The following is a 27,146-nucleotide window of genomic DNA, read 5'->3' as shown; positions in this document are numbered from 1 at the left end:
AATGAATGGATTGTTACTGTTGAATGATAAGAGTACATTTAGGATATGATACTCAGGCAAGGACCGATACTAAGGTTTCTGCTTAAAGAGCAAAGGAAAGCCATCCTAGGAGGGAACATAAACAAATATACACTATATATTTAGCAACTGTGGAGTCCACATTCTCTGCCCCTTGGGGAGAGAATCTGAAGATTAAAAATTTAGAGGCAGACCATGTCACTAAGAACAAAAGAGAATGCAGGTGGGGAATATGTTAGGACAAACATTCACAACAAATGGTTAGGGACTATAACTCTCCTGTGTTGAAAGTTGAAATACCAGGGGTTACGCAGTCACAAAGGTGTCACAGACTAGGATGTGGCACCATGATTTCCCTGTTGTCCAAACAGATACCACATACATCAGAAAATAAGTTGATTAAAGAGACATGGGTTTTATGGTTGTTAGCTTGCTTGTGTGCAGGGCAACTTACGGAATAAGAGGGCGAAAATACAAGGCACTTATTTGATCAATATATAGAAAGGAGAGATCATTTTTGAAAAAGAGAACCCATGAAAAACCTAAGGAGTTCAAAAAGAGATGTGCTGCAAACTAGTGGTTACCAGTGGAGGAGGGGCAGGTGGGCAATACAGGGGTCGGGGAGTGAGAGGTACAAACTACTGGGTAGGCTCAAGGATGTATGGTAAAACATGGGGAATAGAGCCAATATTTTGTAGTAACTGTAAATGGACTTTACCTTTAAAAATTGTATAAAAATAAAAAACTTTAAAAGAAAGATATAATAGCACCATTTAAACTTACGTTAAAAAAAAGAGATATGTTGCTGGCTTTGGAAAAACAAATAAACAAAAAGCTACTTGGTAATTCTGACTTTTATTGAAAACAGTATGCCGATGAATCAGATTTTAATAATTAAAGATGCTTTTTGTTATCTCAGTTCTCAGGAAAAAAAATACACACAATGCCATTTGCAGATTAGAAGCACGACTCTCTAGAGGAAAGATGCAGTCAACTGGCAGGAAATAAAAGCCCATGTTTGTAATACCCTCAAGGACAATCACTTAATAACCCACAATGAACCATACAGGAAATGGATCTCAGGGCCAGCATAACTTGCCTTCAGTTATTTTAAAAAATAACACACACCTAAGTAAATCTCTCTTATGCAAAAAGAGAAAAGATTTGAAATATCTTATAAATAAATAAGGTCATATCTATGAGCTTTACATTATGTAATTTAGAAGCAAAGCCACAATTGCCAGGGGCCTGGCTGCTCATTTTAAAGTTGGAGAGGTGGTATGATGCTAGCAATGTTGTCTGCTCTATTAGTTGATGGGAAAGAGGTCATGGGGCCTCTCCAGACCTCAGTTTCCTCATCTTCAAAAGAGTCTCCAACATTCTCACAGTCCTAAAATTCTATAACTGTAAATATCTGGGAGAATTTAAAGGATGTTAAAAGCAAAGCACAAATAGTGGGGGGAAATGTAAGAAATATATTCAATTTTGACATACTCATAATGCATTCTTGAGATGAAGAAAGCATATACAGACACAGAACAATTACCAAGAACTGCCTTCAGGGCTGAAAGAAGGAAGACAAGTAAACTGTTTATGAGACGAGAGTAAAAGTGAGGGTGAGCAAGGTGGAGAGGTGAGAGAAACACCCAGTATTTTTGAAACTTTGGAGGGACAATGGTAGAAAGAATGGGTACTACATTGGGCCACGGAGACTTCTGGTTGCCTACCCCTTGGACCGTTATCTGATGTGAAGCTGTACATTATCTCAGTGAGTGTCCTACGAAAATACAGACATGTGTTAGCAACAGTGGTGACAGTTATCACTCTGTGCCAGGCACTGTGCTAGCAGCTTACATGCACCATCCACTTAATTCTCACAGCACTTGAGGCGAGGGTGAGCATTCCCCATTTTACAGATGAGGACCCTGAAGCTTCGAGTCTAAATAAGTCAAGTCTACTCGACTGCAGAGCCTGGCACTCCACCATTCTGCCTCCCTGACCTGAGGGTAGAACTTCACTCGGGGGACCTCTAATGCCAAGGCTTCTGGTCACTCCAGTTTTCTATTTAAAACCAGCAGGCTTTCTCTCCAGCTGCAGAGAGCACAAGGGTGCCACTCAATTCAGTAGGTACAAACTTTCCCACAGTGGCTACAATTCTCTACTGTTTGTCTTTGTAGGGGCAGTGCTTTGGTTGGTCAAAAGAAATAAAGAACTGAAGGCACGTAAAGACAGTCTAAAAAGAATAAGGATTCTGGAGAACTATGGTAGACACCATGCAGGGCATGCCTAGGGTAAGATAAAGATTTTCATACCAATTCTAAAATGACAGCAACCATTGGAACTTGAAAAGGAAAATTTAGGGCAAACAGCAACAATTATTTTTCACACTACTCTTACAGAACTCATTACTTTAAATTGCTTAAGGAAAGTATTCGAGTTCCTTCATGGATGGTTGAGTTATAATGGGTTAGGAAGAGAAGTAACAGACAATGTGGGCCTTTTCAGACTGGTAGTCAACCCTCTCTGCTACCAAACACATCCTTGGAGTTGTTGTTGAAGCCAGATTACAAGGCCGGATGGAGGGTGGATATAGAGGACCTGGGGATATGGAGGGCCCACAGTAAGTCATACGAAGATTTTTGACTTGGTGGAAGATTGGGGCCCGTAATCCCTGCATTGTTCAAGGGTCAACTCTATATTTCAAGGTACAAGAAAAATGTCACAATGTCACAGAGGAGCAAAATCCTCCTCTTCCTCCCTCCATTTAAACAAATTTGTTTCTTGGTCAGTCACAGGATTCCTAGCTTCAATGACCCTCCCCTTTTGCTCTGGTCCACAGTTGATGCAGTTGGAGGTCAGGGAATGACCCTCCACTCTGCAAAGAAGGCTTGGAGGGACAGCACTGACTCAGTCCCGCACAATTCATGGGAAACGAGCATCACATGGCCTCTTGGTAGGGAGGAACTGCAAGTTTTCTCTCCCCAGCTCAGCGTTCCCTCCATGAGTTTCTGCAAACCTAGTTGCTCATTTCGGATTAGATTTAGTTGCCTTGCTTGACGGCCAGAATGGCAAATATGCTTCCCCACGTATACCAAATCCAGTTGATTAGTAGGATCTGCCTGGAACTCTGCGTTGAAAGGAATTCTGAGGGAGGACTGGCAAAACACGTATGACATGCTTGTTTTTTATGAACTGGATATTATCTACAAGAAGCTTCTCAGATAATAACACAATGGAGTATTATAAATTCATCTACTAATCCAAATACTTAAAAAAAATCAGTGACAGGAAATATTCTGTCAAAACCAAATTTTTGATTACCTGCTATATGTGGCTATTCACAAACAGTAATAAGATATTTGGAAACGACAGGTAGTGGCTAATATGCTTTACATGGAAGTTCTTTTAACTCTTATAAAAAGAAGTTTTATGAATTCATACTTACCGGATCCCCTCCAGAAGCAAATGAAATAGACTGCATATGATGATTTGCAATAATCTGGAAAACATAAACAAATTAAACATGTATAATGTTATAAACTAATTATACCTAGTTACATACCATCTAACAGTAATGTACATACATTTGCTTGTTTTGGTTTTGGCTGCTCGGCATGCCTTGGGAAACCACTCCACCCACTTTCTATAATAATCTCACTTAGACCATGAGGTTCAGGTGGGTTTGATACGCCCATCTCATTATCCCTCTCCTTGCATCTGGATACATGATCCAGGCCTAGCCAATCAGAAAACACCATCCTACTGGATACAGCAAAGTCAATCAACATCTTTGGGGAGGAACTGAGGTGAATAATAGAATGCATCTTTCCCTGCCACTTAAGACCTTAGTATAAGCCCAAAGCTTCTGGGAGCCATCTTTTGCTGCCACGTGGGGAAAGCCTGCTGGAAAATGAAACTTTCACTCTGGAGAAAAGTCAGAGCTGAGAGTTAAAAACAGTAAAAAGTCAGGGGGTAATGTGTGTTTCATCAGTTCAACCAATACATTCCCCCCTCCCTTTATGTTTTTATGTATTTTTTCTATTTTATTTATTTAATTTTATATAAGTTAGTTTGAACTGAGTTTCAGTCATCTGCCACCAAAAGTATTCTTACTAAGGCACTAATATTAAGACTTTCAATATGAAGTAAGACTATCCAAGTGAATTGTGTTAGTTAGCCAAGAAGATTGTCTCTTTTACTTGAGATTCTAGGCTTGCTTATTTGGAAACCACAGTGTAATGACCAACTTGCAGAGATATATTTGTCATACTGTTTCAAGGGTTCATTAAAACAACGATGCACCAATTGGCTAATCCTGTCTTCAGATTTGCTTAACAGAATCTACTGAAGCTGCTTATACATGATGATCAGGAAATCCTACTCTTAGATGTATATCCAAAAGAATTGTATAAATACGTACACCAAAAGATCTTCTCAATAAGGATAATCACTGCCCTGTTCACAATAGCCCCAAATTGGAAACAATCCCAATAATGATCATTGTGGTATTCAAACAAGGGGCTACTACATAGCAACAATATATTCCTTGGGCAAAAAGAAGCCTGTCACAAAGATTGTATACTGCACAGTTGAATTTATATCAAGTTCAAAAGCAGGCAAAAGTATTTTATTCTGTTTGCGGTCAGGAGAGTGGTGACTTTTGGTGCAAAGGAAGAGAAAGCAAGTGGTTTTCTAGGATCTTGCAAATGGTGTTCCTTGATCTGGGTAGTGGTTATACAAACATGTTCATTTTGTGATAATCAAGCTATACACTTATGATTTGTGCACTACTCTATATTTGTTTTCTGTATTTATGTTTCAGTTTAAAATGATTACTAAAAACAAAATCAATATACAGATTTCAACGTCATTCCCATGTATCAGCAATAGCCAATTTGACACTGTATGGGGGAGAGGGGGAAGGTACATTTTACAAGAGAACCTAAGTATAAAACTAATAAGAATCACATAAGACTTTTTGGAAAACTTCATTGAAGGGTACAAATAAGACCTGAACAAGTAGAAAGAGATATATCACCTTTATGGATGAGAAGACAATACCATAAAGATGTCAATTCTCCCCCAAATTAATCTATAAATTCCATGCAATTCCAATAAAAATTCCACCAATGCCATTCAGGGAACTTTTCAAACTACTTCTAAAATTCACATTGGAAGAATAAATGTGCAATAAGAGCTAAGGCAATTTTTTTAAAGAACAAAGAGACAATTTTCCTTATTATTAAGACATATTATAAAACTACAGAAATTCCTTAGACTACAAAGTCTAAAAACAGATTGACACTTTTGTGGTCTTTTAGTCTATGATAGATGTGGCACCAAATAGCAGACAAAAGGACAAATTGATTAAATTAGCAGAGGTGGTTGAATAAGCTACATATATGAAAAAATATATAAATAAATCCTGTCCTCATGCTATTTATAACTAAATGTTTGATCCATAAAAGATCTATACAAACATTAGAAGACAGATAAAAGGTTATGCTTATGATTTCTGAGGTAGGTAAATCCATCTTAATAGAAAGAAAAAGACAGGAAAGAAACCCTTCGATTTGATTGCATGAAAACCCATTTCTAAACTTTTGTATAAGAACCCCAAAACAAGAAACAAGAGGGAGAATATATTTGTAACATGTGAAACAAAGTATTCATATACAGAGTTTATAAGAAATTCCTATATCAATAAGAAAAAGAAATAAACCCAAAATAAGACCATTTAATTTTCAGAGGTAATATTGATAGAAATGTTCGATAAACATATTGAAAGATAATCTCCAATAAATTAAGGCTATAAAAAATAAAACAAGATGGCATTAAATTGATAAAATTGCTAAAGTTCAACAAAATCATGTCTGGTAACGGTGTGGATATTCTCAGACACCGCTGGCTAGAGCTTAAATTTGTACAGCAAATTTGAGAGCAATTTGACATTCACTAAAAACTAAAGTATGCACACCCCACAATTCCACCTGTGCACTTCTAGGTTTTTATTCTAGAGAAATACTGGCACATGTGGATGTTCAATTACCCATAGATTATAATATCAAAAAATAGAAAGTTATTTGTGCATAGTTAGGTCAACTACAGTATAGCTATACAAATAGAATACTATGAAAAAATATATGTCTATGTATACTAACAGGTAAATCTTCAAGACAATGCTGAGGGGTTTTTTTGTTTGTTTGCTTATTTTGTCAGTTAAAGACAATTATATAAGACATGTAAAAAAATAAGATTTTTTTCCACGAGGACATAAAGATTCATGTAAACGCAAAGAAAAAGGGTTTAAAGAATACACACGAAACTGGTAACAGTGTACATTTATCTCCTGCGAAATGCAATGGGACTATGTATTTCTTGTCTGGTTTTTTAAAGAACACCGATAATATGCTTATTTGTGAATTTAACTTTTTTTTAAATGAGAAAAATAGGAAAGATGCATGGATAAATTCTAAATATGTTGAGCTGTGGTTGAGAACTTCGTATGGTTTGGAAGTGCGGATTCAGCGGTCATTAGCGCACAGATAAAAGACAGATAAAACCGTGGAACAGACGCGACTGCCTGGGGATGGGGGAAAGAGTAGGAGCAGAAAGAGGGAGAGAAAGGAGGGGGGCGATGAGGGAGGAGGAGTAAGGGGTCTTACAGAAGCCATGTGTTTTCAATCTTATCGCATCATAAGCAGCAGAACGGTTAGGTAAGTCAGAGGCCAAGCAATGCTCTTGCACGTACAGCATCTAGGTCTGAAGTTCGTACGCACGGAGAGCCAGCTAACGAGCCCCGGGAACATTCCCGGGGCGGAACTGCGAGCTGCCGGCCCCCAAACAGCGCTCCGAGGGGTAGGCGGCGTCTGGGGGTCGCGCACACGCACAAGGTCACGCAAGCGCACGGTGCTTGCGCAAGCGCACAACCGCACGGCCGCGTAGCTCCGATCTTGCCGAAAACGCCTTGCGGGGAGGTTGAGCCGCTTGCACAATGTCTGAAATGAACGAGCTGTCCGAGCTCTATGAGGAAAGCAATGACCTGCAGATGGATGTGATGCCTGGCGAGAGTGACCTTCCGCAGATGGAGGTAGGCGGCGGGAGCCGGGAGCCATCCCTGAACCCCTCCCGCGCCGGGGCCCAGCCACAGCTGGAGGAGGAAGGCCCGATGGAGGAGGAGGCCGCCCAGCCAATGGCGGAGCCGCTGGGGCAGCGAGGCCTCGCTAGCCGGCCCGGCCCTGGGGAGCAGCCAGGCCAGATCGCGGGCCCTGATTTCGAGAGCGAGGACGAGGGCGAGGAATTCGATGACTGGGAGGACGACTACGACTATCCGGAAGAGGAGCAGCTGAGTGGTGCAGGCTACAGAGTATCAGCGGCCCTTGAAGAAGCCAACAAGATGTTTTTGAGAACCTCCAGAGCAAGAGAAGCAGCTCTGGATGGCGGGTTTCAGATGCATTATGAGAAGACCCCGTTTGATCAGTTGGCTTTTATCGAAGAGCTTTTTTCACTCATGGTTGTCAATCGTCTGACCGAAGAGCTCGGCTGTGATGAGATTATTGATAGAGAGTAGTTAAACGCTGTGAAGAGAGGAGGAAACTACTTGAGGAGAGACCTGGCATTCCACTGTCACTTGGGTTCATTCCAAATAGTTCCGTGCCAATGAAAAACTTGGTCTTCAAAAAAAAAAATTTTTTTTTTGGTAGAATAGTGACTGCACAGTTATGAAAAAGGAAGAAAATTGTTAAAGAAAAAGTATCTTAATACTGTTGAAACCTGTTTTCAAGAATGTCCTGAAACATTTATGGCTTTGACTTTGTTATTGGTCCAGATTAATTTCCTTGCATTGAGGAAAATATATGTTACTGTAAGGGATGGCTTTGCAAGAGTAAATCATGAACAAGACAGACTGCCAGTACAAGAGCCCACTGATATTAATTATATGAGAAAATTAACTAATTTATCCAGCTTAGGACATGAGATGTTTTTGAGTTATTTGGACTGAAAGCATATTGAGAAAACTGTCAGGTTCCATTTTGTGATCTATCCAAGCCGTGGTTATCAAAAGCTAAATTTTTAGTGTAAAATAAATCGAGTATTCTTCAGTATCCCGAAAGGATAATCAAACCCCAAAAGAAATATGTATCATGTGTGCTATATCTTAAAATGTGTTTCCAAGAGCATCTGAAATTTTGTTTGTACGTGTATCTTGATCATTTTTAAAGCTACTGTAATTTTTAATTCAAGAAAGTTCATTGTCTTGAACATTTTTAAAAGTCAAAAATTAAGATGTCCTTAATAATTAAGTTTCAAATTTACACATTAATGTGTATGTGAAAGTACAAAGAAAACAAACTATTTCTAACATCCGTATATACTAGAGAAATATTCTGTTTTACTTGCTCTCTGTTTTTCATTTTTTACAGGCAAAAGACTCTGGTTGAACTTCATAATGTAAGAACTGTTAAGTGAAAATTGTCCAGTAAAAGGAAAGCCCTACACCCAAAAAAGACTTCATGAACAACCCTTAAAGGTTTTAAACCTGCCCAGAAATCCACCTCGGTATCTGAAGTTTCCCTCTGTCTCCTCCTCTAATTAAGCTTGTTATTGGTTATGCACCAGCATTGGGGATAATAAAAATTTCTTGTTCTGTGTATTTTGTTTGTTTGGCTAATGGTATTGTATACATACTTTCTCTAATACTACTTTTTATTGTGTTATACTGGTTTATTGTATGATTGCAATCACCTTATGATTTAAACTTAATGACTATAAGGGAACGTGCTCCAGCTTCAAATACCAGATTACAAATTAATTGGTGGAAATTAAACTTAGTAAATTCCTATAAGAGAATTTGCCAACCTGGGAAAAACTGCCAAATCAATAAGGATGTTACTGTGGTTCTTAAGATGCTGATGTTCTGTGTGAATAAGAATTAGGAGGCTGTGCCCAGTAAAACTGAATATACCAACAGGTCTTAGGATCAGTAGAAAGGTACCAGATGTTTTTGCTCCATTATGGCAGTAAAGGACACATCCAATACAGCAGGACAACTTGGAGCCTTATTTATGTTACAGTCATCCTGTCTTTTAGGGAGGGGGGTTCTTTTCTGTAAAGTAGAGGACTGACGGGCTTCCCTGGTGGCGCAGTGGTTGAGAGTCCGCCTGCCGATGCAGGGGACGCGGGTTCGTGCCCCGGTCCGGGAAGATCCCGCATGCCGCGGAGCGGCTGGGCCCGTGAGCCATGGCCGCTGAGCCTGCGCGTCCGGAGCCTGCGCTCCGCAGCGGGAGAGGCCACAACAGTGAGAGGCCCGCATACCGCAAAAAAAAAAAAAAAAAAAAAAAAACTAGGGAGTAACCTGAGAGACCACTGAAATTAATACTTGTTAATATTTACTAAATGTAGAAAATGGTAACATTTTAAAATGTTACAGTTAATCACAGACTGGAACCAGCCTACCTGATTCAAATCTGGGCTCCACTGCTTATAGCTCTGTAACTGAGTAGATTAATCTCTCTGCCTCAGGATCCTGAACTGAAAATAAGGATAATTGGATGATAATTGGATGAACCTTATAAATTGTGAGGATTAAATGAAGACATACACACATCTATATAAACAGATAAACTAAAGAAAGGAGTTCTGGGGACGTTCTAATCCTGACTCTTTGATGGGGGGAGAAGATGGGGATGTGGAATGGGGAGAGTGAACTTAAACTTATGAGTGTGTAGTGTGATTTGTGGAGAGCTTTCTAGGTCTATCCATAGTTACTTTAAACGTTTGCTTAGATCAGATGTCCCACATTGGCTCATCTCAAGAACGCCTCTATTTTGTTTGGCTCATGCTTATAATTTTAATTTCTTAATTAAAGACCAACATCTCATAATCCAGAGAGAGCAGCAAAACTCCCAGATTTCCATCTTCTTTTTTTTTTTCCCCAAAAGTGGAAGACCTGGCAGCCCTTGACCTATAATCCCATCGGAAGCATCTGATTGGCCTTTACACGGGGAAAGTATTCTGTTTGCAATGTTCCCCAGTGTTGTCTCCCCAACATGGAGACCAAGTAGCACTCATCACTGTGCTCGCACCATTGTGTGTTCATGAACCTGGACAGTTTGCATTACCTGTCTGGCCTCTGTAGGTGTTTGAATTGCCTCTCCTCTTGGAGACTGAAGGATGTCTCCATTTTCTGCCCATTTTACCTTATCTCTTTAGTACCCTTCTCAATTTCAGTAGCTGTTAGAGTCGATGATAGGAGTGTAGAAACAAGTAGAGAAATAGTGGGAGTAGGAGCTACTCAGACTGACATTTTTGCTTAACGCCTTATTAAAGTATGTCAAGGAAGTCTGTTGCTTGAATTTTTTTTTTTTTTTTGCGGTACGCGGGCATCTCACTGTTGTGGCCTCTCTCGTTGCGGAGCACAGGCTCCAGACGCACAGGCTCAGCGGCCGTGGCTCGCGGGCCTGATCTTCCCAGACCGGGGCACGAATCCGTGTCCCCTGCATCGGCAGGCGGACTCTCAACCACTGCGCCACTAGGGAAGCCCTGTTGCTTGAATTTTAAAAACAAGGACTATATAAAAACCCCTATAACTTGCTTTTGCAAAATATATTTTCCCATCCCCAAATATGGTAAGTTTTAAAAATTGCAAGCATTGCATGTTTGCGTGTTTAATATCTTATTTTCTGCCTCTGAGGTTCTGTGAGACATTTTCTGGGAGTGAATGGTTACATTCTTGATGTTCTCAGTGACTGAAGATAAATGTGAACCATCTGACCCATAAATGCTCTATCATCTATGAATGTATCTATAAACTTGAAGCTGTTATGTTTTCAGTCCAAAGTATATCTTTGAAGTTAAGGGTGGGGGGAGGATATTTGTATTTATCTTAGAACTTCAGAGGCTAGTTTTCTTTAAGGAAAATTTAATTGATAAATCATTTTCTCATGCTACATCCACACGGTCACTTCTCTGCTGCCTTTATCTCTTGGACATTTCAGCTGTCCTTTTGAAGCAACGCATAAAGCTTCTTGAGTTTAAGCATCCAGCGTGGCACATCTTTTTTACACCCCAAACCCCATCCCCCGTGGCCATTCTCCCCAGGTCTGCAGAATAGTTCAAAGTTATTTTTAAAAATCAGCCCCTGGGTCTAATATCAATGAGATCCTAACTTTGGTCCCCACTCCAGTGGTGGGCTGAACACAGCCCCTTCGATGCCACCAGTGCAGAAAAGATGTGAGCCACTCCCCAAAGCAGCTCTTTGCTGTAACTACTGGTCGTGGAAGCCACCCATGCCCACTGTCCCTCCTTTTATTCGCCTGAAAGACTATGGACGTGTGGCAATACAAGCTCTAATTGCAGTGGCCTGGAAAAGGGTAGCAGAGGGGAAAGAGATTTTGAGAATAACGTGCCCTCCACCACACACACCACAACCCTCTTCTTCCTAAATTCCCCATTCACTTCAGTCAGCCATGGAAAGAGCCATTTTTAAAAATGCTCATTCGATTCTGCACAGCTGTCATCGTGATGGCCCTCACTTTGCCTACTCTTCCTCCTCTACAAAACTCAGATAATTCAAGGGTTCCTATACTCAATGAAATCCTATAACTAAAAGAATTGAGCATCCCTGGTACCACCCACATGGGTGAAAACTAAAAATAAATTTTACATCCACAAATGTCTTGAGGGCAAAGCATCCGAAGGACAATTAATGTTTCACCTTCCACCCAGATTGGCTGCATCTTCCAAGTACAGCCCCATATGTTCTGCTGTCAGATATCAGTGGTATCACCTCTCTTGGATAACCAATCTTGATTCAACCAGACAGGAATCTATTTAAAATTGTTTCATATTAAACATTTTCCTCTATGGTGTTTTATACTACTGTGTAAGCAATGTATTTTATTCTGCTTTTGAATTTAGAAAATAAAGCAAACCTCAAAACCACAAGTGAAACAGACTCACAGATGTAGAAAACAAACATGGTTACCAGGAGTGGGGGGAAGCAGGGTGGGGGAGGGATAAACTGGGAGATTGGGATTGACATATACACACTACTATATATAAAATAGATAACTAATAAGGACCTACTATATAGAACAGGGGGGCTTCCCTGGTGGCACAGTGGTTAAGAATCCACCTGCCAATGCAGGGGACATGGGTTGGAGCCCTGGTCAGGGAAGATCCCACATGTCACGGAGCAACTAAGCCCGTGAACCAGAACTATGAGCCCGTGTTGCTAGAGCCCGTGCTCTGCAACAAGAGAAGCCACCACAATGAGAAGCCCACACACCGCAAGGAAGAGTAGCCCCGCTCACCACAACTAGAGAAAGCCTGCGTGCAGCAACGAAGACCCAACGCAGCCAAAAATAAATAAATGAATGAATAAATAAATAAATAAATTATATAGCACTCTTCTCAATACTCTGTATATGACCTATATGGGAATAGAATCTAAAAAAGAGTGGCTATATGTATATGCATAACTGATTCACTTTGCTATACAGCAGAAACTAACACAACATTGTAAATCAACTATACTCCAAGAAAAATTAAAAAAAAAAACTGCAAGTGAATTTTTTGGTAAAAAATGGAAATCAAGATGTTTATAACTGTACTTATATGTTACTGACAATTTTATAATTTTACATATTACAATATGCTTTCCCTGCTAAGTACTGAGTATATGAAAAGGCCTCAAGGAAAAATGCACCATGCAATGGGCACTGTGCTGAGTGATTTACATCCAGTGATTTACATGATCTTACTTAATCCTCTAAATAACCCTATAAGACACATACTGTTGCTAAGTCCATCTTCTCAGAAACTCTATGTTTAAGACTATAATCCTCATTTCACTGATGATGAAAATTGAGTGGTAGGGTAACACCTTGCTTGTTAGTGGCAAAGCCAGGCTTTCAACCTACAATGGACCTCAAAGCCTCTTACTGTTTTATCACTGACAAGTTCACGTTAAACAATAGCCAGGAGATGGAAACAACCTAAGTGTCCGTCATCGGATGAATGGATAAAGAAGATGTGGCACATGTATTCAATGGAATATTACTCAGCCATAAAAAGAAACGAAATTGAGCTATTTGTAGTGAGGTGGATAGACCTAGAGTCTGTCATACAGAGTGAAATAAGTCAGAAAGAGAAAGACAAATACCGTATGCTAACACATATATATGGAATCTAAGGGAAAAAAATGTCATGAAGAACCTAGGGGTAAGACGGGAATAAAGACACAGACCTACTAGAGAATGGACTTGAGGATATGGGGAGGGGGAAGGGTAAGCTGTGACAAAGTGAGAGAGTGCCATGGTCATATATACACTACCAAACGTAAAATAGATAGCTAGTGGGAAGCAGCCGCATAGCACAGGGAGATCAGCTCGGTGCTTTGTGACCACCTAGAGGGGTGGGATAGGGAGGGTGGGAGGGAGGGAGATGCAAGAGGGAGGAGATATGGGAGCATATGTATATGTATAACTGATTCACTTTGTTATAAAGCAGAAACTAACACACCATTGTAAAGCAATTATACTCCAATAAAGATGTAAAAAAAAAAAAAAACACCTTGCGTGAGTCCCTGATCAATAGCACTCCACACAGTAAAAACTTAAATACTAAGAACCTCAAATCACTACATATTAGACAAAGAAAAATTAGAGTCTAACATACATAAATAACCTGATATAAGGAATTTAGTTTAAAAGATAAAAAATAAGTCCAAAAAGAGTGTCCTAGTTTAAATTACATATTTAGCCCAATGCCTGTATATCTTTTATATTTGCTTCAGCAATGCTGTTCTTTGAGAAATAATGTTTACAGTGAGAACTCAGGCACACCATAGCATCATAAATCATCAAAGATGAAAAAGTTGTTTACACAATAACATTTGAGAAGGCTTTTCAGTCTTAAGGGTTGGAAGAAAATTTTTCCTGCTTAAATTTCGGTTAGATAGAACATTGACCCTAACATCACCCTTCCCCTTGTCCTTCATGTGCATCCCCAGTCCAACACACAGTCTGTTAGTTCTGATGATGGAATTGCTTTCCCTTTGGAGAGGGGTAGCGGAGAGGAATAAATGACTGACTCAAGTATATTCCAAATGGTACTTAATATGTTCTTTGCACCTTAGTTCTTATTACAAAGCCGATAGGTAGGGGCAAGTATGTAGGCAGTTAAATGCCCCAGTGATGGGTTAGTAATACTGTTGTCCTAATTACTGCTACACATAAATCCTTGGCAGATTTTTTTCCCTCATGTCTTATTAAGTTCTAGGCACACTGTCTGAAACTTTATTCTCTTCATTATGCCCAGACTGTTCTAGAAAAATAGATGATGTGTTAAACGATAAGTGACATTCATGATCTTACCTGTTGGTTGTCAAGATTCATCAATGTGAGGCTGCATGTTGAGATGGTCAGTTTTATATTCATTCCCGAAAACTGAAGATTACTTTTGCCAAGAACTGTTGATAGGAACTTAGCTGGAGGCTTTAAAAATAACATAACAACACTCTGTAAGTTATGGATTTCGTTACAGAATGAATATTTATTTTTTTTAATGTTAAAAATGAAACCAAAAGTTGGTTCTTCAAAAAGATCAACAAAATTGACAAACCTTTAGCTAGATAAACTAAGAAAAAAAGAGGGAAGACTCAAATTAGTAAGATGAGAAATGAGAGTGGGGTCATTACTACCAATTCAACAAAAGTAAAAGGATTATGAGAATACTATGAACAATTGTATGTCAACACACTGGATCACCTAGATGAAATGGACAAATTCCTAGAAACATAAAAGCTACCAAGACTAAATCATGAAGAAATAGAAAATCTGTGTAGACCTATAACTAGTCAGAAGGAAGGAAGGGAGGGAGGGAGGGAGGGAGGGAGGGAGGGAGGAAGGAAGGAAGGAAAAATAACAAGTGTTAGCAAGGGTGTGGAGAAACTGAAACCCTTGTACACTATTTGTAGGAATGTACAATGGTACAACAGCTATGGAAAACAGTATAGCAGCTCCTCAAAAAATTAAAAATAGAATTACCATATGATCCAGCAATTTCTACTTTTTGTTATATACCCAAAAGAACTGAAAGTCAAGGACTTGAAGAGATATTTGTACATCCATGTTCATAGCAGCATTATTTACAATAGTTAAAACATGGAAGTAACCCAAGTGTCCATCAACAGATAAATGGAAAGCAAAATGTGATATATACATACAATGAAATATTTATTCAGTCTTAGTAAGGAAGGAAATTTTGACATGTGCTACAGCATGGATGAAACTTGAGGACATTATGTGAAGTAATGTGAAATAAGCCAGTCACAATAAACAAATACTGTATGATTCCACTTATATGAGATACTTAGAGTAGTCAAAATCATAGAGACAGAAAGTAGAATGGTGGTTGCCAGGGGCTGGAGGGGGGGGGATGGGAAGTTGTTTTTTAATGAGTATAAACTTTCTGTTTTACAAGATTAAAAAAAGAGTTATGGGACTATTCCTAATAAATTGTTTAACTAGACTGTGTAAAATAACTTCATTGCTTAATATGAAATTTCAAAGTTAAGGCTTGGGGGAAATGGGCTTTATAGAAGCAAACAATTCTAAGTATATTCTGTTCTTCAAATAAATGACTTTATTTCCTAAAAAAAAAGAGTTATGGGGATAGATGGGGGTGATGATTGAACAACAATATGAATGTACTTAATATCCCTGAACTATACCCTTAGAAATGGTTCCAATGGTAGATTTTATGTTATGTGTATTTTACCACAATTTTTCAAATTGGGAGGAAAAAGAATATAAAAAATATGAAGTGCATGGAAGAGTCCCTGGCATGTATTAAGTACTCAATAAAAATGCTAGCTATCAAAGGAAATTAGCTCAAAAATTTCTTTTTTTTTTTAACTTCTTTACATGTGTACTTTCTGGAAAGATGATAGCCTGGTTTGCTTTTGTTTTATTTTGTTTTGGAGTGTTGACTCCCACTACTCCTGAAATGAGAAAGTCATAAGTGAATAAGCCTGTTTGTCGGAACCTCCTATTCACAGAGGTTATGAGAGGCAGGAGGAGGCTAGAGGCTACAGACAGACCATTGGTTCTGTCAGAGAAACTAGTAATGGGAGTTCTATTAGAATTCAAGAGCCATTCATCAGACTTTCCCAGATCATGTGGCTCATCTGAGTCACTCTGGGTGACAGTGGGTTCAGCCCTATGCAAAATAATGAGTGATGATAAAAAATTAGGCAAGGTGGTATGGAAATAGAGCAGTAAGCCGGGACTCTGAAGACCTGGCTTCTACAGCTGGCGCTGACCTTGATCTTCCTAGTGACTCAAGGCAAGTCTCTTCTCTGAGCCACAGTTAAGCAGCTGGCAAAGTGAGAGGGTTCAACTTGGAGATCTCTAAAAATTCCTCCCCTCTTAAACAGTCTATAATTCTATAATTCATATAGTTATCTTAAGAGCCATTGCACCTCCCCTTTGGACTTTTCAAAGCAACTAAGTATTCTAGGGATAATACTAACTACCATTAGCGCTGGAAGCCTAATATAAGCAAGACACTTACACATCACTTCATTTAATTTTTACATAATTCTATAAACTAAGGGCTATTTTCTCCTACTTTACAAATGAGGAAACCAAGGATTCGAAAGGTGAAATGACTTGATCAAGATCACACAGTTGGTAGGTGGCAGAGACAGGATTTAAATCCAAGTCTAACATCAAATCTCATGATTTCTTTCAACATGAAAAGCTCCTTCTACCCATTTATTACCCTTACCTCTACCAGCACTCTTGTTTCCATCTGAAAATAGGACATGGAGTCCTAAAAGTCTAAAATGTTAAAATGCAGAATACATACATTATAAAAAATATTGAAATTGGAAGGTACCAAAATTGGTCATCTGGTTCAACAGCTTAACTTTACAGGAAAAAGAATGGAGTTTTGGAGAGATGAGATACCATGCTCAAAGGTAAGTAAATACCTAGCTCTGCAACCAGATTTTCTGACTTGAAAAGACCCAGGTGCTTTCTCCACTCTGACCCTCAGGCATCACCATTTCAGACAGTGTCTGGCAAGTCAGAAAAATTTGAGGGACAAGAACAACTTTGAGTGCATCTCAGATAGCATGCCAAATAATCAAGGCCATTCTGGACCTTGGGTCACTTGGTGGAATGAACTAACAACTATTTTGATACTATCTTTCCCATAGTTAGGGAAACTAAAACAAAAAAACCACACCAATATTTACCTTTCGCTTTTTAATGGCTCCATTTGCCCCAGGGACAGCTTCACACAGGCGACTTATTGCTTCCCTACAGAACAGAAACCATATAAAGACTCAGCATACTATCAAGCACACAGTAAATGTTCAATAAACATTAGCAAGTATTATGACCAAAACATACACTCACATAATGGTGAGTCTGACATAAATGACCTTCCCCACTCCCACTGGAGAAAACACTGAGCTTAGTCTCTCTGCAGCTCAAACCCAAGAAAATCCAGCAAAACCCTAATATTGAAAAATTGCTTTACAGTAAGGAGCCCTACTATTCACCTTCTTCGTCTTTTTTTCCTTGGTTTTTAAGGATTGGTTTTCAGTGCTGTTGATTTCTAACCAAAAAGGACTGATGGAACTTTACTGTCTGGGAATACTTTACAGTTTTACCTTTAGCAGAATCCTCTGTGGTGTGATGAATAAAAAAGCTTCATAGTATCTCAGCACCAAAGATAATTAAATACAAAAGAATCCAACACTAGAGGAAGTTTAAAAGGATTGAGAGAGAACTGAACTTCAAGGTGGTCTCAAATGGAGCCTTATTGACTAAGTTACTGCTCCAAGCCATTGAGCTTTCATGTAATTTCACAGAAGAAAAGAAAATCAATAACAGATTTCCTCCTTTGCTTATTTTTCTGCCCTTACTATATATTGCACTTCCTGAGAGAAAAGCACCGCTAAAAGAAGTAGTTGTTCCTTAATGGAAGTGGTGAACGAACTGGCGCCCTCCTCTCCAGAAATGCAGTTATAACTAAGAGCTTTTGTCTCTGGGACTCAGCATTCAGAACCACCCAAGCTTTCACGTGGCGTAATCTGAACCTTCGCTTCATGGCTTTCAACACACATATCAAACTTTTCACAAAGCAAATGGAAATCTCTAAACTCCTTCCGGATCCACTGGACATCATCGTTTAAATTAGTACACTGTATTCACACACACACACAAACACACACAAACACACACACACACACACACACACACCCAATATACAGTTTTTATATATATTAGATTTCATGAAAATATTTTCTATGAGATGTTTTTGATTCCCAAAGGAAGGGAGATACAGAGAGAGGAATGCAGACCCATTAACAATAATATATACATTATAGATAGATAGATATAAAGATATATAAATAAATATAGATAGATAGGTAGGTCTATATACATAGTAGTGCAGAGCTATGTTCTCAACATAATTACCCGCAACCAATGGATAGAAAGGCTTTTTGCCTTAGCATATCTTCTCAGAATTTTATGTTTATTGCTTCTCTAGGATTCCAAACTTGTTCTGTGGAGTCAAACAGGACAACTCAGAGAGTTGGTCTTTTTGGTTTGGTTGGTTGATTGATGTTTTGAGTCATCTTAATGTTTAGTCAATAATTGATGACACATCTAATTGATCCGAATTGGCCTCTGGTGTTGCCAAAATAACTAGTCCAGGTACCCAAATATGCTGTTGGTATTTAACAAAGAGAGATTATGGGAAAGGTGTTCTTAGATCCTTTACTCCATGAGAGCCAAAAGGGGTGCTTTGGTCCAAAAAGCTCCCTGTAAATGGTTTGAAATAAAAGTAGAAACAAAGGCGGGCACTGATGCTGCCAAGTATAATAATAGTTATTATTAGAAGTTGTTACTTTTATATAGCACCTATAGTTTTATAAACTGCTTTTCCAGGCACTGTTTTCTTGATTCTCATTCCAACTGTCAATATCTTCTAACAAAAAGTAAAGTTATGAATTTGAATTTAAAGGAATGCTTTATAGGATGAGCACCCCTCAAGGAGGGTTTGGAAGGCTGAACCTCCCTGGCAGAGTGGAGTTGGGAAATTCCAGACAGAGGGAAGAGCATGTGTAAAGACACTAAAACATAAATTATCACAACATGTGGGGAACTACAGTACTTTGACATTGATATTGTAGGAGCATAAAGTGTGGTAGAACAAGAGTGAGTAAGAGCTAAGAGATGGGATTAGAGTCTGAAAACTTTTTCTGTAAAGAGACAGATAGTAAATATTTTAGACTTTGCTCTGTTGCAACTACTGAACTCTGCCACTGTAGCTCAACAGCAGCAGTAGACAACATGTAAACAGATGAGCAGAGCTGTGTTCCAGTAACTTTATTTCTAAAAGCAGGCAACTGGCCATATTTAGCCAGTATTTAGCTGTCGTTTGCCAATTCCTGGATTAGGTAATTCACACAAACGGAGTTAGAAATAGTTCAGTTTTAAGAAACAAGAAAATGTTGACATTCATTATACTTTTAGAATTAAAAATTAAAGGAACTATAAGATACTTGCTCCACTCTTATTACATTCACAAAAAAGAAAATTACAAAGCCAGTATTGGGGGAAATGGGAATAATTCCACTTCAGGTATATTTATCCATTGCTGGTGGCCTTGACTAGTATTAATACAATCTTTCTAGAGATAAAGTTCATAAAAGATGACAAATGTCATAATATTTATCAGAGCTTTTGACAAGGGAGGAGGAATTTGTATGGAAATAGCATTGAGTAGTTATGTAAAAGAAACATTTATTTTAGAGTAAAAAACCAACCCCAAAACTTGTGATATAGATATAAAACAAATCAATATAAATACTGCCACTTGAAAATGTTAAGTATGAGAACTGTAGAAATATGGAGGAATCTATACAAATTAGTGGGGAAAAGTAGAACTTGGAATGGCATATACACACTGATAGCAGCTATATAAAATTAATTCTGTATAAAGAGTGACATAGAAAGAACATATAAACAGTGACTTGGTTTAGGTGTCTTCTGTGTGTGATTTGCTGTTTCCTGTTTTTGATTCTATTGATGTTTAGATGTAAACAGTGTTATGTTTTCCTTCATTGTGCAGTTGATTGCATAAAAAATCTTTTAAAATATTCAAAAGAATGCAAAGTTAGTTCCTCAGCAGGAGTTTTGCTCACGTACTGTGGACATGTGAGGGCACGTCAAGGATGTCCCGACGGAGTGACACAGCCTGCCTCTCTTTTGCCAACAATTGCAGAGATGGGACAATGCTCATGTTATAGATAATAACAGATCTTCATTTCTCTCTCTGCTCCCATCCCCGCTTAGCCTTTAACGCCTCCGTCTTTATAGCCACTAAGTCCAGATTTATCTTTTCAGTTCATTTGGTAGACCTGCCAGTTTCCACTCCACAAAGTTTCACAAACAAAAAAACCCTTGACCAGATTTAGCAATGCTTTCACATTAGAAATCCCTACCTTTAGATTTGTAGCCGAGAGCCTGGGTTTTAAAGAAAAAGCTGCTCCTATTTATATGGTCAGGCTCAGCACTCATCACCTTATGTACGTCTTCTCATTTAGTGTTAATAATGTTATTTCAAGGTAGGTATTTTATCCCCATTTTACAAATGAAGAAACTAAAGTTCAAAGAATTTTAATAACTGCCTCCAAATAATGCAGCGGATAGTGGGAGGCACAGAATGCAAATCCAAGTCTGACTTCAAAATCCACACTCACCCAGGGAGGGACCATAATGCCAAGTGCATGAAAAGGAGGGAGTCCCAGACTTTGGGGACTAGGGAGGAGAAACATATTGGTCCCTCCCTTGTTCACTCCCCAACACAGAAAGGGGCTCCTTTTTGGCCAATCCTTCTGCATTGTGGCTGGAGTAACCTGCCAAGGGAATAAGGCAAAGTGGTAGGGGTCAGCTCTTGAGAAGGCCCATGAGGATGCCCCAGCCCTTTGCTTTCTATACATCGGCTGTTATCTCCTTAGGGACGAGAAGAACTTCCAGAGCCCGGCCACATGCCCTCAGGGGAAGAACACACATGTGTGCAAGGCACACTCACTCAGAACTTTAAAGTAAGTTGAGGCACCAGAAGCTTCACAAAGTCTCTTAATACACAACTCAAAAGAGAAAAGGGGAAACTTGTGCTTATGAACTTGCTTTTAAAAAGTTGTTATACTGTACACTCACGTTCACAGCAGCATTATTCACAATAGCTAGGGGCTTCCCTGGTGGTCCAGTGGTAAAGAATCTGCCTTCCAATGCAGGAGACACAGGTTCGATCCCCGGTCAAGATCCCACATGCCGTGGGGCAGCTAAGCCCGAGCACCGCAACTATCGAGCTCACATGCCTCAGTGAGAGAGCTCACATGCAGCAAACTACAGAGCCCACACGCTCTGGACCCCATGTGCCACAACTACTGAGCTCATGCACCCTGGAGCCCGCACACCACAGCTAGGGAGAGAAAACACGCACACCACAACTAGAGAGAAACCCGAGCGCCGCAACAAAGAGATCACATGCCATAATGAAAAGTTCCTGCATGCCTCAACAAAATATCCTGTGTGCTGCAACTAAGATCTGACACAGCCAAAAAAAATAAGAAAAACAAACAAACAAATAAATAAATAAAATATTCACAATAGCCAAAGCATGGAAGGAACCCAAGTGTCCTCAATGGGTGAATGGATAAGCAAAATGTGGTATATACATACAATGGAATATTATTCAGCCTTAAAAAGGAAGGAAATTCTGCAATGTGCTACAACATAATGAATCTTGAGGACATTATGCAAAGTGAAATAAACCAGTCACAAAAAGACAGATACTGCATGATTCCACTTACATAAGGTACTTAGAGTAGGTCAAAGATCATAGAAAGTAGAATGATGGTTGCCAGGGTCTGGGGGAGAATGGGGAGTTACTGTTTAATAGGTACAGAGTTTCAGTTTCACAAGATGAAAAGAATTATGGGGATGGACAGTGGTGATGGTTGCACAGCAATGTGAACATATTTAATGCCCCTGAACTATATAGTGGGCTGGCCAAAAAGTTCGTTCAGGTTTTTGTAAGATGTTACAGAAAAACCCAAACGAACTTTTTGGCCAACCCAATACTTTAAAGTGGTAATTAAGATGGTAAATTTTATTTTATGTGTCTTTTGCCATAATAGAGAAAAAGAGCTACCAAAAATAAAGTAGTTATTACTTTTTTTTACTTGAGACTCTAAGGAGAATCATAGGTCTCTCTTCAATAAAAGGCCTATTTGTACAAATGTTTCTATTCAATTTTAGAGGGCCCATCCCACCCCTACCCACCCGCCCCTCAGCACCATCCCTGGAAAACCATCTGTGGGCCTCTTGGGAATCCACACTTCCCAGGTTAAGAAACACTGCTTTAAAATAACCTCTCAAAACTCTCCTTTCTTTGCTGTTATCAGTATTAGCAAATCTGAAACCCTAGTCAGGGAAGACACATACGTGCTTGCGTTTTGTTGCCTTTCTTCACAAAGATCTTTTCTTCCCCTCAGACTCGACCAAGAGATTAACTGTAACATTTTCAAGAACAAATAGCACTTTCAATGCTTTCCTGGAGTTCCAGACACACCCTCCGACCTAAAGCACTGACTTTACAAATACTGAGAGAAAAGAAAACAGAGATCCTGAAGCAGGGATTCCTCACAGGACGGGGGTGCCCCCCACCATCCCAGCTGCTCAAGCAGCCTGCATTTCTGCAGAGCATGTTGGAAGCTGACGACCATGGGACATTCTCCAGCGAGCAAACATTCAGCAATCGTCCTCTCTTAGAGGAGCAAGACTTTTCAGAGTTTAAACGGCTAAAGATTTCCATCCTGGGAGCCTGTACCAGAAAGAGAGAGAGAGAGACCCACGGCACCAACAGTGGTCACTTTGTTTATTGTTTTGCCACATGAGAGGGAAGGGGAGAAGCGGGCTGATGTAAGAGAATGAGAATGCAGTTGAAGATTTTCTTTTAAGCATATAAAACCCTGCCTACGCCATAAGACCAAAAAAAGATATTTTTGTCTGTTTTAACAGAGTCCAAACTAATCACCCAAACAAAGGCACCTTTCTTCATCAACCCCTGGCCACTACAGTACTTAAGAAGTTATAATTTTTCTGTGTCTTTAACTCTTAAACAGTTAAGCTCCTTTGGAAGCAATATTGCCCAATCTTTCTTTTTTAAAATTTGGAAGGCAATATCCTAATCCAAGACAAAGGGGAGCATTTAAGGGAGGATGGGGGCCTGTGGGACAGAATGTTTCCAATGAATGTCAAAATACAGTTCTTCAGTAAATAGGAAAGCCAGAAACTGTGTCACATGAAACCAGGCAAATGGCCCAGCAGAGCAGTTAAAAGCAACTATCCCCATCTCCCAACACACACACACACACACACACAAGGAGTGGTTCTGTTTTGTCCAAGGAAACAGAAATGAGAATACATTTTAATCCCAGCAAGAGCCTTTCCAAACTAAAACTCAAAAAATATGTAGGCAGAACAAAGGCCCAGGGATTTTCCCTTACTTTTCGTCTCCAACTTGAACCCTTAAAGAAATCAGTTAACAATGTCACAGGGACAAGTTGTCACCTGAATGTCTCAAACTGCTTTCCTATTGATGAATGAGAGGATGCGTAAGTAATTCAGACTCCACATCAGTGTGGTATTACGGTGTTCCAATTGTTCTAGGGAAACTAGTACCTGCTTTTTTGAAATCTTTGCCTTCAGAACATCAAGCCTCAGTGATCTATGTGTTCAATTTTGTTCAGCTTGGTGAAATTAAAGACATCCAAGAATGTGTGCAAGCCCCAGACAGGACACTTTAGAACATGAGCCTGCCTCCATGGCGATAAGCACACAATGAGTGCAGTCAATGCCCCTAGACCAGCGGAAAATGGAAAACTTCAAAATCCCTTTGTGCTATTATCAAGGGGCATCACCCATGCACTCTGGGAGGGTCGACACAGCCCGTAAAATATATCCTTTCATTTTAGAAATAGGTACTTCAGGTCCCAGATGGTCAAATCAAACCTTTCAGGACTGCCCACAGCATTTACTCTCACACGGACTTATCTCACCACTCCGTTCAACCTGGATTCTATTTAAAATCTGATTATAAAGTACATTTGCAATTCTACCCAACACAAGCCACCATAGAACACAGGTTGTTCTGTCTACTCTGTGAGTCTGCCCTTTGGCTCTGATGCAAAGGTTGACCCATCAACTGCACTTTAATGAAGTGAAAGACCATCCCGTCCCCAGGATGGCACCTACCTCCCCTGCAAGTATCTCACCAGTAAATAGAAATGAAGTGCTGATTTTCTCCTATCCCCACAATGTTTTCCTGTAATAGGATCACATATTTCAAAATGCAAACACACCCGCATACTGATGGCTTATACACCTTCAAATATGAAATAACAACAGAGAAATGGGGTTGATTTAACACAAAACACACTGGAATTGGTAAATCCAAAGGACTGTTCTCCTTTATCTTGGAATAAACTAAAACAACTCTGTTTTAGACAAAATATACTAAAACATTATGAAGGCATGTCTTTTGGGGTTAAAGAGTGTACTGATCATACAGTGTGGTCACTTAAGAAGCAAAATTCATTTTTTAAAAAACCAAAACAGATCCAACATAATCACCCACTTTATTCGTCGCATTTCACCCCAAATGATGTTTATCTACTTCCAAAAATTAGGCCTATCTTCAAAAAAGGAAGATTTGGTGCCATTTAAGATACTTAAAACAGTTTGCCAGAGGTATCTATAATGTTGAGCAAGACAGTAATGGGTAGAATGAGTGTATGACTTCCACCACCGTTTAAAAAAAAAAACACGCCTTTTTTTTTTTTGCGGTACACGGGCCTCTCACTGCTGTGGCCTCTCCCGTTGCGGAGCACAGGCTCCGGATGCGCAGGCTCAGCGGCCATGGCTCACGGGCCCAGCCGCTCCGCGGCATGTGGGATCTTCCCAGACCGGGGCACGAACCCATGTCCCCTGCATCGGCAGGCGGACTCTCAACCACTGCACCACCAGGGAAGCCCCATAACTCCTTCTTTTATGGGCCATTTGGTGTATATACTATAGATTTTATCTGGTAAGTCCATTTTTTTTTAATGTGTGTGTGTGCCTCTGGAAGGAATTAGTAACTGGCTTAGCCAGTTGAATCCACTGGTCGGACAACTTTGGCATGCACATCTGCTAAGAATTCACTGAGATAACCATTTAGGTACATGGTGATCAAACTTCAAAGTTCTTAAGAATTAACTGGGATGCTGGTTCAAAATGCAGATTCCTGGGACTGTTCTTGAGATTTTGATTCTATAGGTCTGTAGTTTAACAGCCTCCCAGGTGATTCTGAAGCAGAGCAGTTCAAGGACCACACAGCGGATTAGAACTTCTACTTGAACTCACTGCACAGTATGACTGGTTCTGTGCTCTACAGCTTCAACCAGATGGTTGTATTAGTGGATGCTAAGGAATTAGGTCACCTGCTCCTAGCAGCTACGGTAGGGAAGGCTACACTACCTGCACATTTGATGATGTTCCATTCAGCGAGAAATTTGTATTCAACTTAGTCAATATGCTGGGAAAGATATTTGGTATAATCCTCTCCTGTCCACTCTGTCCCCTTTATCCTGGCTATCTCCTCACGGGAAGGGCTTTCACCAGAGGGCATCTGGAGGTCCTGAACATCTTTACTCACATGACCCCCTGCACACATGGGTGGTGATAAGTGACCTGCATTCTCTCCCATCTGGCAGCCTGTATGCTAAGAAGCCTAATCCATCTGCCCCTCAAAATGTATTCATGCTCTAGGCAGTGGTTCTCAACCTTGGCTGCACATTGGGGAAACACAGGGGAGCTTTAACAAATCCTGATGACTGGGTCTCATCTCCAGACATTCTGATTTAATGGGTGAGGGTGGGACTACTGGAAGTGCTTCCAACAGAGGTAAGTCAGGTTGAGAATCTCTTCATAGAAGTAGTCGGCATGCCTTTTTATACAGGACCAGAATGTGAAAATGTTAGGCTTTTAGAGCCATACAGACTGTCGCAACAACTCAACTCTGCAGTTGTAGCTTGAACAGCAGCCACAGACAATACATAAACGAATGGGCATGCTTATGTGCCAGAAACACTTATGGACACAAATGTGAATTCCATGTAATTTCCACATGTCACAAAATATTCTTCTTTGATATTTTCCCCCCAACCATTTAAAAAAGTCAAAAAACATTCTTGGCTCAAAAGGTGGCAGAATCAAAATCAGATAGCAGGTGGTTTGCTCACCCTTCTTCTGGAGCAAACCAGAAAGGAATGTAAGAGGCCTTGGGGTCACAGTCAGCTATTAGCTTGTACATGGCAGAAAAACCATTAGAACACAACCTTTTAATCTTCACAGACAAAGATTATTTATACATATTTTGGACTTGGTCTTGCTAAGTATCTTGGTACAGGAAGCTGGGTTTTATAATAGATGAGTCTTCTATTGTATAAATATAAGGATTATGGAATTTCTTCTACAACTGTTAATTATCATCTTCCATTCTTTGTTTCTCCTACCAGCATTCAGTGAAGGGAGAGGGGAACTGACATTCTTCTTCTTTTTTTTTTCTATCAACTAAGTTTCATTGAGTGGCATGGTATCATGTGCATGATACAGTACAAAGTGCTTGCAGGAATACAGAAATAAACAAAAGTGTAAAATTACTATACATAATTGTTAAAAGGGAAAAAAGTGGAGCACTTTAATTTATCTATAACTCTTCTATGATAATAGAATGAAGAAAGGCTCATTGAGTGGCCTCTGCAATCAGACAGCCAGAATTCAAAATCTAGCAGTCTCCTATAAGCTCTGTCATGTTGAACAAGTTTTTAAAGCTTTCTATGTCTCAGTTTCTTAAATTTATATAGAGGGAATAATAATAGTGCTTTGAACAATGCTTCAGTAAATGTCAGCCATTAGTATTGCTTTATCCTTAAAATGTCTGTCTGCTTTGAGAACTGGGTCTAACCTGCTTTTTACAATACCTAGTACCCA

At 39.6% G+C, this 27,146-nt stretch overlaps 2 protein-coding genes across 3 annotated transcripts in view; one reads left to right on the top strand and one right to left on the bottom strand.

Moving 5' to 3' along the window:
• The window catches only part of SHC4 (SHC adaptor protein 4), a 128,887-nt gene that overhangs the window by 47,448 nt on the left and 54,293 nt on the right, over positions 1-27,146 (bottom strand). For both annotated transcript variants that reach the window (XM_081230181.1, XM_081230180.1), the window contains exons 3-5: positions 17,285-17,348; positions 14,397-14,516; positions 3,464-3,517 (exon numbers count right to left, since the gene is read on the bottom strand). In XM_081230181.1, coding sequence (XP_081086307.1) covers positions 3,464-3,517; positions 14,397-14,516; positions 17,285-17,348 — 238 coding nt within the window. The remainder of the gene's footprint in view (positions 1-3,463; positions 3,518-14,396; positions 14,517-17,284; positions 17,349-27,146) is intronic.
• Positions 6,931-8,671, top strand: EID1 (EP300 interacting inhibitor of differentiation 1). Its single transcript, XM_081230182.1, has one exon. The coding sequence runs from the start codon at positions 7,013-7,015 to the stop codon at positions 7,586-7,588; it is 576 nt and encodes a 191-aa protein (XP_081086308.1). The 5' UTR covers positions 6,931-7,012; the 3' UTR covers positions 7,589-8,671.

This window comes from Mesoplodon bidens (genome assembly GCF_964165515.1).
Source record: "Mesoplodon bidens genome assembly, chromosome: 3".
Taxonomy (NCBI): Eukaryota; Metazoa; Chordata; class Mammalia; order Artiodactyla; family Ziphiidae; genus Mesoplodon; species Mesoplodon bidens.
The sequence above is the reverse complement of the archived record's forward strand: the minus strand, read 5'-3'. Positions and strand labels throughout refer to the sequence as shown.

Coding starts and splice junctions, on each gene's coding strand:
- EID1 (XM_081230182.1), top strand. CDS start 7,013: ATGTCTGAAATGAACGAGCTGTCCGAGCTCTATGAGGAAAGCAATGAC.